The 13,557-nt window shown below is 36.5% G+C and overlaps 1 protein-coding gene and 1 non-coding gene across 3 annotated transcripts; one reads left to right on the top strand and one right to left on the bottom strand.

Annotated features, from left to right (window-relative positions):
* Positions 1 to 1,599: 1,599 nt before the first annotated feature.
* Positions 1,600 to 6,987, bottom strand: LOC4352494 (protein DEHYDRATION-INDUCED 19 homolog 4). Of its 2 annotated transcripts, none has more exons than XM_015762832.3 (5): positions 6,726 to 6,987; positions 6,452 to 6,600; positions 3,816 to 3,893; positions 2,474 to 2,739; positions 1,600 to 2,178 (listed from the first exon to the last, which is right to left on the bottom strand). In XM_015762832.3, the coding sequence occupies exons 1-5, from the start codon at positions 6,784 to 6,786 to the stop codon at positions 2,076 to 2,078; spliced, it is 657 nt and encodes a 218-aa protein (XP_015618318.1). In that variant the 5' UTR covers positions 6,787 to 6,987; the 3' UTR covers positions 1,600 to 2,075. The 2 variants fall into 2 exon arrangements, with proteins under 2 accessions (XP_015618318.1, XP_015618319.1); XM_015762833.3 differs by having other exon boundaries at positions 6,738 to 6,987.
* Positions 6,988 to 8,780: 1,793 nt separating this feature from the next.
* TRNAT-AGU (transfer RNA threonine (anticodon AGU)) lies at positions 8,781 to 8,854 on the top strand. The gene has a single exon. It is a non-coding gene; the product is annotated as a tRNA-Thr (tRNA).
* The last annotated feature ends 4,703 nt before the right edge of the window (positions 8,855 to 13,557 follow it).

Here is a 13,557-nt window from a genome sequence, read left to right as displayed (position 1 = left end):
AAACAGGACAGGTGTCCATAGTGGCCCGTCTTGCATAGAAGTGATATAAAGATATGAAGATAGAGCTCCTAACAAGTTTAAAGTCTGGTTTAATTTAGATTATTGAGCAGATTATTATGACAAATTATTGATTTAGTTATAGAAATAGATTAAGTATTCTAATAAATAAGGTTACAAAATAGCTTAAAACGAGTGATCTAAACAGTGCTACTTGAATCGTGGATCTAATAATCTGTTTCAACGATCACATAAAACAAGAATGGGGCCAAAAGAGCCAGCATGCAAGCCAAGAACAATGGGCTATAGCTATTTGTTTGGTCCTGCATTCTTCTTAAAATTCGGACGCTTTCATCTTCCAATGGTCAACGTAAACGTGTGGAAATGGAATCCACTTTGCTAAAAAGTTAACCATAGCGAGTAAATCCGTTAATTAAATGTGTTAACATGAAATTAAATATTGAAATAAATCACAGAGGAGAGAGGCTTGTTGAGCAAGATTTACAGTGGAGGTGATAATCACCCCTAATTTCATCCGCATCATCAACTCATTAATTTAATTTGATCCACATCATCAACTCATTAATTGAGGTACTGTAATGTATACAACAAATTACCTGTAACACACTTGTTCCAATACATCATATTAATTTAATAAGCTAAAGAAAAAGCTAAAATTTAAATTTTAAAACTTAATTTTGAGATATTTTCAACGTAGTTTTTTTTCAGCATTGGCTTTTAAGTCACCAAGAACACATATATAAAAGATTTACCTACAAATTTATTTTTATTCCAAACCTCTCATCTCTCTTGAAGTTTGCTCTCATCTCTCTTTTGCTTTATTTCTTTCCTATCAATCCATTGGTGGCTACTCCACTCTCTTCATTTCTCTCATCCACCTTATCTAGTGAGCTAGCTTACATGATACCTAGAGACAATGGCATAGAGGCTTAGAGCAGGTACAATAGCAGGCAGCCAGTTGTTAACATATTTTAAAAAGATAAAGGAAGATAGAGAAGAGCAGCGGCCTACAGATTTGTAGCCAGCTGCAGCACGGACTTCGATACGTATTGTGTGTATAGCAGGTGGGACCAGATGTGTAGTAAGCAACTATTGTATGAATTGGCTATTAGATTGGCTATAGATGAATTGGAGCTAGTAGTGGGCTATACTATTAAACTTGCTCTTATAGTACTTGCCCTTAAAAATTTAGTTACTAATTGTATCGGGGGAAGTTACGGGTAACGAAGGTGCATTAATTAGGAGATCCTACTACGCATCATATTGCATTTACTAGTGATTAGTATAGGCATAGAAATGATCTTCTGTGACCCTAAAAAAGGTGTTATGTGCCACCAGCGCGTGAACAATACAAAATTGCAGGCAATCTGACATTTTTTTTATCATTAGTGCGTGAAACAATATGAACTTATCTCTTTATATTTACGCGTTTGTAGTTAAGTTCAATCTTGGGTGGGCTTCCAAAAAAGAAAAAAAGAAAAGAAAAGATCAATCTTGGGTGGAAGCAGAAGAGCTGACTAGGACTACAATTCTTCCGAACATTTGATAGGTTTAACCAACTAGTTAATCATTGCTCCAGACTAGGACTATACATGCACACACACTTCATTTATGTATGAATATAATATTTCAAGTTGATATGTATACTTCCAAGGCTGAAGAATGTCATTGTTTCTTCAAACCTTCAATTGTGTGGAGTTGATGCTGATGCCTACCTTGAATTTTCATCGATTTGTCACGCGTGTACCTTGATCTTACATACCTTGATTACATGGACCATAACACAGGTATTCGTGATGTTACCACTTGGGTCTCCTGATAACACAGGTATTCGTGATGTTACCAAAATATACATATAATCTTATTTGTTGAGGCGACACACCCGTGACATGCTAACGAGCATCCATATATTCACAAATTCATCCTTCTGATGATCCTAGAACAATGCTGTCATCTTCAGATGGCAAATCAGCTTAGACATCAGCAACTTCCGCTTGGTATTATACTGTTTCGCGGAAGCGACTGTTGCCTTCAATCAATTTTTAGAATGTAACTCTTCACAAGATGTCATCAAACATCAGGGACAATACCAGCCCCTGCACGAATTGGCTCCTCCGAGTTCTCTCTTCCTTGACCTCAGGGAGCAGAGGCTCATCAGCACTGGCCAAAAAAAAAAAAAAAGTTACCAAAGTCAGTGCATCATCATGCTGAACATAAAATTTAATCATTGGTAAAATGAGATGTGTTTGTATAATAATTCTACTAATAGGCAGTGTTTATAGAAGAACAGCATCCTTCTTGAAGCCAATGACTTAATGAACTATATCTTCAGTGTTACAGATTTACTAACTAATGGCTATAAAATGAAGCAATTGCATACTAGAACTAATGCCAAAGATTTGATGTACAGTAATACAAAAAAAATACGTATTGATTTTCAAAAAGTTTTCAATACCTTTCCACCGGTTTCTGTTCCTTCTGTACTAAGGAATCACTTTTCTCATCCGTTTCATCTCGGAACTCTTGTTGTACATCTTTTGGTAAATCTGTGTCGGTGAAGTTACCAACAAAAGAGGATAGTAGAGGATCAGGATCTGTGTTGTGTGAAGCAGCACGTGTGGATCCTCCATAACGGTACTGCAGATATGCCGCGTCCTTTTTTAATGTGGCACGCGTTGAAGAATGTGATCCATGTGAAACTCGCCGATTTCTCCATTTGCCCTGCAAATTAGTTTAGGTCAAGGGAGTTAAACAATAAGTACATATTTTCATCAGAAAATAAATAAATTTTTTATGATATGTTTCCAGAATTGTCAACCACGCCTCAATGATTTATATATAAATAACCATCTGTCACATAAAATTTGATATGAGCCAAAAACGAGTGGTGAATTGACATGGTATATATGTGTGATTCTCTCTCATACTATTGATGCCATTAATTAATCAATTACAGAAGAAGCTTGGTAATCGCTACAAGATCTGTATTTTTCTGCCTATGAAACAAATTGTACTGGCTCTACACTTTTACTGCAGTTCCATGACATCACCTGAATGCTATGCTAGAAGGACCGGCCCTGTCAATGCTACTATCATACAAAGCTCCAGTTAATTAATTTAGTAGTGCCAGTTGGCCACTATAGAACATAGCAGGAAATATGCACTGAGCGATAATTTAATGGGCATGGCAAGATTCAGCTTTAAGCCCACCAAACTGAAAATCCGTAAATCATTAGAACCAAGATAAAATGGAATAAACAAACATAGTCTACTCAACTGCTGTAGAACATTTCACTTGGGAGACTATATTGGACACAGTCGGATTTCAGCCTTTGAATTGATATTGTTGTACACTGAAGCTAATGATGTGAAGCTCAACACCATCAATGGAAAGTTGGGATGCAGAAGAAAAGATGGCCAAATTCCCAGGTAGGAATTTTAACTAGGAAAACAAGAATTCAATGGTACTCCTTTTTTGATAGAAAAGATACTACCACCTTATATATGGCAGTAGCTGCTAAAAGGATCTGACACAATGGTATTCTGGGAAAAAAAACAGCAATCCAAATCCAGTAGAATAAGACCGATGGGGGAATCAACAAAGTTTGCAACTTATTTCCTGGAATTTGATTCATACATAACAACCATCTATCACATACAATTTGATATTAGCAAAAAAACAAGTAGCAGATTGACAATTACCCTAGACCCTACTGGCATATATGCAATACCCCAATATTATAATAGTGGAATTAATTGACTAATGAATAGCTGATGAATGTTGGAAGTACTGATACCTTGAAGAAACTGGGATGTTCCGAAGTGATGTGACTAACCAAGTCCATCCCAACCGCATCGTAGCAAATTGGACACACCTGAAAGAACAACAACAATACAATTACACAAAAAAAAAGCAGCTAAAATAAATGTATTAGCATAAAAACACCTTTTAAGTACAAGTTCTGTAGCAAAACAATATACATAACTCAACACAATCTTCAACTACAAATAACTTCTTGATGTTTTAAGATTCACATGCTTAGTACTCAGATGATATTATGTAGGGTCTACATATTCTAGCCTATGTTCTCCTCAGTACCAGAAACAGCCTATGTTCTCCTCAGTACCAGAAACAGCAGGCACTAATGTGCTGTGCAGTAAGCTACATAATTAAATGGGCATGACATAATAGTGTGTTAAGTCCATCACCTATTAAATGAAAACTCATAATGGGATTAAATGAAAACTCATAATGGGATAAAGACAAAATGAGTGAAACATTATCTACTCAACCTCAAATCCACTTACTAACACTACAGCCCAAAACTACTCAGAGAACTACATCTAGAAACTACAAGCAGAACCTTTCACTCCATTGGAGTTTGGAAACAGCCAGATTTTAGCATTTTATTGGACATTGCACACTCAAAGTCAATGATACTAAGCTCGGCAGCACAATGAAAGATTGGGATGCAGAAGAAAGTTTTGCCCCAATCCCGCTTAAGCTAGTAAAACTAAGATCTTTAAAAAAGGGAAAACAGCTAAATAGTATTAGTTTTTTTTTATAGAAATTATACTACTACTATGGCAGAAGAACCTTATTACTGCCGAAAATCCACAATCCAACTAAATTCATAGTACTGTAACTAAAAGGATCTGATACAAAAGCATTCCATGGAAACAACAAAAAGTTATTCACATCTACTCGGATAAAATCAAAGGGCGAATCACAAAAATTTTGCAGCTTAAATACCTGAAAACCACCCAAGAGTACAGCTGTCCTTAAGAATTGTGATCATTGTGGCAAAAATAGAAAAGCTAAAATCACTACATCAGCATACATCAATGTGCTAGAAGCCTTATAGGATCACAGACAAGCACCTAACGACAAATCAGCAGGCCTAGGTGGGATAAATTGGCTTGGCAGGCAAAAGGGAAGAATTCTGCCAATCACCACTAGGGCTCTAGGTAGGCTAGGCGGAAAACACTTAGATGTTAGAAAACTGGCTAAAATAGTTGTGTCTTGTAATTCTTATCAACATAAAATGAATTGCATGCGCACTAAGAAAAGTAATGGGATTATCACATTCAACCAAAAGCAGCCCAATTCCTCACAAAGGAAGAGCATATTAAGCCCATTTAAGAACACAATTAGACACACAAGTATTCAAAAGCCAGCCAAACATCTCAAAGTTAATAGCCCGATGCACATGTATTTGCCAAAAGCACGTAAAGACCCTTGACATTGATGACTGTATAATGATTTGACTATAAAAGGTATGAAATTTCGAAGAAAAAAAAAGAAGCTTATATATATTGTGGTTGTATTATTAGCTATACCACAAATACTATATTAGGCACCACCTGGAACATCTAAAATATTATCATAAATTATAGGTTTCCTAAAGTATATGCAATTTAACAGTTACAATCAATGAAGTGGACACACGTACGGCCACCTAGGCACGCGGCACACACTAAGGTCACCTAGCTGATTTGCCTTCATTTATGGCTTTTGACGTTTGGCAAACTGGACAGACGTGGCACAATCAAATTAAAAAACTTCTACCTTCAGAACTCTATAGTGAAAACAGCTCAGAAACACTTCATGAATCAATTTATAAACCTACAAAATCAAATTTTTGCAACTAAAATCATTACTTAGGAACTAAAAACAGCTCGAACATGTTTGCTATACGAGCATAAGAACCCTATATGATATGGCAGTGTTAGTGTGTTACCTGGACACCCATGTCCAGATTTTTTCCCCCCAAATTGGACACCCCAAGTCTGAGTAGGATTCCAAAAAGAGGTATTTTGTGTGTCTAATTCTTTTTTGCCGAATCGGACATGCGAATCCAAGTCGGATTCTGACACACGTGCCCGTGTCCAGGTAACACTGCCCTATGAGCCCAAAAAGATCGCACCAAGGTGACTAAAGTATCAATGCCACAACAAAAAGCAGCTGAAAGACACCATGCTGATGAACAGGACCGCACTATGCACCCAAAGAAAACCATCAACGGAACTGAATTTACACCTTAATATCAAAAGGTAGCTAAAATGCACCTGTGTACATATAAGTAGAAGCACCATACACATCTTAAAAACAACATCCGCTTCACTACGAATAAAAAGCATCGAACGCGCATAGTACGGAACCAAAAACAACTAAGGCGCCCCCCAACAATCCTACCTTGGAATCAAAACCCTTTTCTTAGCGACTAAAATCACCGCGCAAGCACAGGCATTCCTCAAGAAACCATACGAAATAAACAATTCGCCCAACCATTTTACAGCGAACGTTAATAAGCAAAGGCCCGACGTTTCTTTGCCGGAAGCAAAGCAACTAAAGGATCAGTACAATTTTGTTACTATCTTTCTTTCTTTATATTTTTGTTTCGGGCTTGAGATCGATCGATTGGATGATTACCCCGGCCCTGTTCTCCGCCTGGTGTTCGTCCTCGATGTGGCAGCAAAGCCCGAATCCGTCGAACTCCTCGTCGCAGAACGGGCACGCCACCTCCGCCGCCTCCTCCTCGCCTTCGCTCCCCTCCGCCTCCTCCATCCCAATCAACGCATCTGCCACCACACCACAAAATCAAAAACCCCACACACACACACCAAAAAATAAAAAAAAATAAAATAAAACACAACCACCACCGAAATTCCGCACGCAAGATCGAAACCGAATCTTTTGGCCCTACCGAAGCACGAACCCTGCAGCCTGGCGTCCGCGGCGAGGCGCTCCCACGAGTCCATGTCCATCGCGGCGGCGGCGGCGGGGGCACACGGTTCTTGGGCCGGGCGGGGGGGGGGCGCCCAAACCGGAGGCCGCGAAAGCGGGAGGGCGGCGGCGGCGGCGGCGATCGGGCGGCGGGGTTTAGGGGGGGCTAGGGTTTTGGCGGCGGATGGGAAGAGAGAGAGAGATGAGACACCGACACGGAGAGGGAGAGTGTGTGGCTGGACGAAGGGAAGGGAAGGGAAGGTGTTTGTTGTTTTGCTTAGGGAGGAAGGAGGAGGAGGGCGGTTTTACGAGTAGCACCCTTGGGTTTTGTGATATTTATTATGGGCTGTAATGATGGGCCGAAAGAGGAGGCCCAGTATGTCTTTTTTTTATCTTCTTCTTTTTCTGATTAACGGCCTCGTCTTTTCACTTATCTTATCCTTATACTTATTGGTCACAACTTAAATTTCAACCTTAAATTTGAATCATATTTTAAGGTTTTTTATCGAAATATTTTTCAGTCTTTGCTTTTAAATTGCTAAGAACACGTATATAAAAATTTTATTCACAAATTACTTTTCGTTTGTAAATATGTTAGGCCGTAAGACTTCATTCGTTTCACCAAGACCAAGAGTTCAAGAGAGAAGAATATTTGCATAGCACGTAAAACGAGAAAGCTTATTAGTGCATGATTAATTGGATATTAATTATTGTAAACTTGAAAAGTTGATTTGTTTGACTTTTTAAAGATAACTTATATATATAAAAAATTGTTGCAAAAAATTATATCGTTCAGTAGTTTGAGAAGCGTGATAACGGTAAACGAGAAAGTTAAATTTTAAAGCTGGAGTATAGAATAGGGCTTAAGATACAAATTCTACCTCGGTTTCCATTTGCACTTTCCCGCTCATGTTAAGCTTAGAGCATGTATAATAGCAGGCTATAAGATAGTTACAAACATATTTTAAGAAGATAAAAGTGGAGAGAGAAGATTAGTGGGCTATAGATTTGTACCCAGCTATAGCACGGACTCCAAGATACATGTATGTATGACAGGTGGGACAAAGTATTAATTGTGTAGTATATGTTTATAGGTAAATTATATGAATTGGCTATTAAATTGACTATAGATAATTTGTAGTCAGTAGACTATGCTATTAAACTTGCTCTTAGTCTGTGTCGGTTCATATGCTAAACGAGTTAGCCCGAGCTGGCTCATGAGCTGTTTATATGGATAGGGAGGACAAGTGTACGGTGTGTATTTAAGCGTCTGTCTTTTTTTTTTTACTGTGCTTCTCGAAAGTTTAATGTGCGAATATTTGACAAGTAATAATGGATTTTTAGCCTTCTATATGTGATGTAAGTGATGATGGGCAATATGACACTGCAATTTTGCAATAAGCTGGGGGAGCCAAATTAACAAGCGTGATTGTTTGTATGCAAATGTGTGATATGTGGTCACGTCTATTGAAACGTTGTGTAGCCAAAAGGGCCGTGAATTGGCTCGAGCCAACAAACGAGCCAAACCGAGCCGTTTTATGCAACACATTTGCTGGTCCTTTCGGGATAGAGATAGTTAAGCATTGTTTGTACACATGGGGGCAAATTAAAAGGATGATGGATGCATGAACTAACAAAAAAAATATGTTTACTCTCAAGTAAATACTACTCCCTCCGTTTCAAAATATTTGACATTGTTGACTTTTTAGTATGTGTTTGACCATTCGTTTTATTCAAAAAATTTAAAGTGATTATTTATTATTTTCATCATTTGATTCATTGTTAAATATACTTTCATGTACACATATAGTTTTACATATTTCACAAATTTTTTAAAATAAGACGAACGGTCAAACATATGCTAAAAAGTCAACGGTGTCAAATATTTTGAAACGGAGGGATTATTATATATCTACGAATTTCACATGAATTTTAACATGTATGAATTCTAAAATTGGGTCTGAGGAGTGCTGACCAGAGTGTGATAAGTTTGACAGATTTTTTTTATAGCATTTCACAGAACATTCGCCAGGAAGCTCTCGTAGCTCAGTTGGTTAGAGCACCCGTTTAGTAAGCGGGAGGTCTTGAGTTCGACTCTCAACGAGAGCAAAATTTTGTTTTACTTTTCTGTGCATGATGAATTCCCATTCAAAATTTAATTTTATTTTCCTGTGCATAATGAATGCCCATTCAAAAATTTATCACTGTGCAGGAGTAAGTACATTCTAAATCACTGTTTAATTAGTTGCAACCTCTTTCTTTTTGAATAAAGATCCAGCAAAGAAACTCTTGCCCTGAATACAAGCAAGAACGGAAGAAGCGTGTATATATAGCAGCGAGTCTGAACAGTCCATCTCATGCAAGTCTGAACATTTTGACAGCTAGTGATATTTTGGTAAATTCAAATTTGTACACGACACATCCATTTACATGATTTCACTCGAAATGCCCGGCAGTATGGTAGTAGTAGTTGTTGTAGAGTTTAATAGGCCAACATGTGATACTTTTCTCATGTCTTCCCTGGTCCTCCCCAATCAAATTACTACCATGGTACTCTGTAATTCTGAATTATCATTCTGCATTCTATCACAGCTCACTAGCTAGAGAATGTGTAGTGCGTACCCCCATCCCGTCTCCCCAGAGCACGCTGTCCATCGCCGTGAGTTTTTCCACCCGCGTCGTCCCCTCGCGAGTCATCGCACGCCCTGGCTAAGGGACGCGGCTCTATCTCCTTTTCGGCCAGGGGACAGACAGAAGGGACGCAGTGTGGGGATGGGCGCCACAGGCGACGGTCTCTCCAGCCACCATATTCCCCTTCCACCCCTCAACTCTCTCTCTCTCACCCACCCCCCTCGAGATTGTGGGCGGTATTTTGGGAATTTGTTACATGGGGTTTCTTTAGGCTAGGACACCCACTGTGGATTAAAGTACCTTCAGTCAGCTGCTTCAAATTTTGAAGAGCCAATCTAAGTGTGGCTTTGGTTGTAAGATGAGTGTCCCTGATAATGCTCTCAAATTTTAAAGAGCCAATCTAAGTGTGGCTTTGGTTGTAAGATGAGTGTCCCTGGTAATGCTCTCAGTTAGTGAGGGCATGGCTTTGGTTGTACATGCCCTTATGGATAGTGTGTACTACCGTGTGTAATTTCCATCTGTGCTGTTATTGCCTTTACTGTCACAACTCGGAAGGGATCTCCTCCTTCATGCTCTGAAATACTCCATATTGATTCATAAGACGAGGTTAACAGCCAATTGAACCGAACAAAATGAAGGGGCTTCTTTGGTTTACTACCGTGTCAAAATCTATTGCAGATTTTTGTAGTGCCATTTTTTGTTCAACTTATGTGCGATTGACATATTTTAGCAAATACTATTCAAAGTACCGAAATTTGGTAGAGTAAACTTCACACCAAAATGTCCCGAATATGATTAGTACTCAACTGATCAATAACTCAACTTCTTCTTTTCGTTTTTGTTTTTTCTTTTCAAAAAGAAGTGAATAACCGAACATCACTTGATCAGTAGTCATATACTGAATTACTGATAATGCTTCCATATGACATAGTAAAAAATAATTTATGAATAAAACGTTTATATATGTACTACTACTATTAGTAACTAGCAAGGTAGCCCGCGCATTCGCGCGGGCATGTGTCGTACGCTAAGCTGGAGACACTTATAAGAGCAAAATATTAACCAGAGAACATCTGCTACGATTTCTCCATAAATTATTTTTGTCGGCATTAATTGCTTTTATAATTTTCTAACCTATGAGCTTTATCTTATATCATATTTTAGTAATATCTACAAGTAATTATTTATAATCTTCTCCATCATTTGAAAAGTAGCTAGAATTATTTTCTTTAGAAAACATGTCAACAAAAGATAAAGTAAGGTTTTTTTTCTTTTTTTAATTGCATATATATTATCATGGTTTAATAGAGGAGAATTGGGTGGGACATGAAGCTCCACTAAATGTATGGGTTTATAAAGCCTAATATAACTGATGTATTTTGAGAGGTGATCCATCTATAAACATTTCATGTAAGAGTCTCCACACAGCCTAACATGAATACTATAATGACAAAACATAATTGTGCTGTATTAATTTTGAAATGTTATAGTATTCATATTACTATAGCATGAATACACATTTGTTTTTTATATAAGAGTGATCCAACGATAAGAAATAATGGTTCCACCGGTTTAAAAGGCATAGGACTATTCCAAAAATATAGCTTAAAAATTATGTGTGTTTAAAATTCAATATTATTGCAAAGTGAGTGTAGCTCAACTGGTTAGGTTCCTTGTATTGGAACTTGCCACCGGGTTCAAGTCCTAGACTTTGACATGGGTGCTCGCATTTACGACTGATTATTCTTTCAGTGGTGGGTGGCGTATCCATCGACAGTGAGACGCCCGTGTTGATTTCTTAAATCTCAAAATATGTCGTCTAATCTTTTGGAGATATTCAAATGGGGGTAAGCTATGTGTTTGTGAGTTAATAGGGGTGAGTGTGCGTCCATTAAGTTGTGAGCGCTTACGTTTGTTGTGTGTTTCTAAAAAAACATTCATAGGGGTAGGCTATGTATTTATGCGTTCATAGGGGTGAGTGTGCATGTGTTGTGAGTACCTATATTTGTAATATGTTTCTAAAAATATCAAACATTATTGATTGTTTTTCTTTTAGTTTAAGATCTAAACAATATGACGGGGATGGGCAGTGTTGTGCGCATGTGAGGGCGAGGAGGAGGTGGAAGAGATTTTATTTTTGTAATTTTTCTAAATGATTTAAGTGATAGCCGATGATGGGGTGCTTCATTTTTTTAAAGAATTTCTAAGATACTTTTTTGCTTTATAGGACGTGGCACACGACGATTTAAGATTATGTTTAAGAAATAGATCTAATAGTTAAAAATAATGGATACATCAATTTAGTTGTATTTTTTTATCTTAGGACATGATAGAGAGTGACTTATGAACGCTCGTGAGGGAGTTTAATTAATACATATTTTTAATAAATTTTTGGTTGTTAGGATATTATTTTTTTAAGATAGATATTATGGGTCCTAGTTTTGAGTTATATATTTTTATAAATACATTTAATTTTAGATCGATTAGAAAATACTTTGGGTGTTGTATTTTCTAATTAAACCACTTAGATTGTTTTAAATTGTTCTACTCGAAGTATATGTTATTAATCAGAAGGTTTAAAAATCTACTTGATATTTTCTTCAAAATGTATGAATCAGTGAACAATAGTTAGTCCGTAGAATATATATGACACAAAGTGATGAATTTCTTTAATAATATACTTAACTTAGATCTTCAGTTTTAAATTTTATAGTAAATAATCTAATGGTGTGCACCAATTAAAAAGTAGCTATATGATTTAGATAATATAGTTGTTTAAAATTAGTTTTCATAAAATATTTTTTTCCATCTAACTAAAAGAGAAAAATAGGAGAGAAAGAAAATAGGTGGGGAGGCACGTATATACCGAATGGGAGGGGTGGATATGCGGGGCTTGTTTTCTTATCCTTTTCTATTTGATAAACAAATCTAATGATAGAAAATAACGGGTTATAAAATATTTTTTCCATCTAACAAATTGAGGAAAATAGGAGAGAAGGAAAATTGGTGGGTCTGGGGAGGTACATACTGGTCGGAGTAAGTATGGGAGAGGTTTGAGATATGGGGGCCTTTTTTTTTGTTTTTATCCTTATCTATTTGGATAGATAAATCTAATGATAGAAAACAATGAGTCCACTGCATATTAGTGAAAATCAACGGATGGATGTTTTGTTTGTTCTCAGATTTTTTGTGATTTTCTTAAATTTATTAAAATGCCACGTGGTGGCGTAGGAGCATTTAAAGGAGTGCCACGTGACGACTTGAGAGCGTTTATAGCACATGTGTAGGCACCTTAATTATTTAGCGATGATTAAAATTTTATTATAAATCCTTATGTGGAAATGACTTTTTAAAGGAAAAAGTCTGAATTACACCCTTAAACTACAACGACGGTACGAATATAAACTCATTTATCACCATCGTTTATAAACATATGAGTTCATATATTTTTTGTTTTGTTTTTTCTGGCAAATACTAAGCATGTACTTGTTCCTCTTTTTTTGAGACAAATATTTTTTTTCTCTTAGTGTAGGTGTGCGTATGTGTATTTATATGATGGATGAGCATACATTTATATATGCGCTCGTGAATGCCTTTCATATAATTAGTAAAAAAATACTTTCAAGAAAATTGGTGAGATGGCGTGAAGTGGTGCTGTGGCGACGTGGATTCTTTGACAATCTCGTTAGGAGTGGTCGCTACTCATATGCACAATTTGAGGAAAATCTCATAGCTGCAAAGAAAGAAAGAAAGAAAATATATATATATATATATATATATATATATATATATAAGCACGGGTTATGTAATATATATAATACTTAATTAATCTTACGCTGATGATATGCTTTATTTTGTGTGTCCTAGATATGCTCATCCAATGAGGTAGCCCAAATAATTCCTAAAAGATAAAATGACATCCACATGCTGTATATATATATATATATATATATATATACTATATATATATATATATATATATATATATATGATTGTTAATTTTCCAAAAAAAAACATATGAACAAAGAAACATATAATATGTGAAAATACATTCATGATAAATTTAATAACATCATTTGGATATATCAGTATTACACAGTATGGAGTGAGTAAACTTTTAGAGTGCTACTCACAATTTAAATTGTTTTTTTAATATATGTCCAATTTAACTATGCTCTCCA

The sequence above is a fragment of the Oryza sativa genome, chromosome 12 (genome assembly GCF_034140825.1).
Source record: "Oryza sativa Japonica Group chromosome 12, ASM3414082v1".
Taxonomy (NCBI): domain Eukaryota; kingdom Viridiplantae; phylum Streptophyta; class Magnoliopsida; order Poales; family Poaceae; genus Oryza; species Oryza sativa.
This window is presented reverse-complemented; position numbering and strand designations above follow the sequence as displayed.

Excerpts from the sequence above, each read along its gene's own strand:
- LOC4352494 (XM_015762832.3), bottom strand. The coding sequence starts at position 6,786 with ATGGACATGGACTCGTGGGAGCGCCTCGCCGCGGACGCCAGGCTGCAG. Across the intron at positions 6,601-6,725 it reads GCTGCAGGGTTCGTGCTTCG|ATGCGTTGATTGGGATGGAG; the intron begins GTAGGGCCAAAA and ends GTGTGGTGGCAG. Across the intron at positions 2,179-2,473 it reads GAACAGAAACCGGTGGAAAG|TGCTGATGAGCCTCTGCTCC; the intron begins GTATTGAAAACT and ends TTTTTTGGCCAG.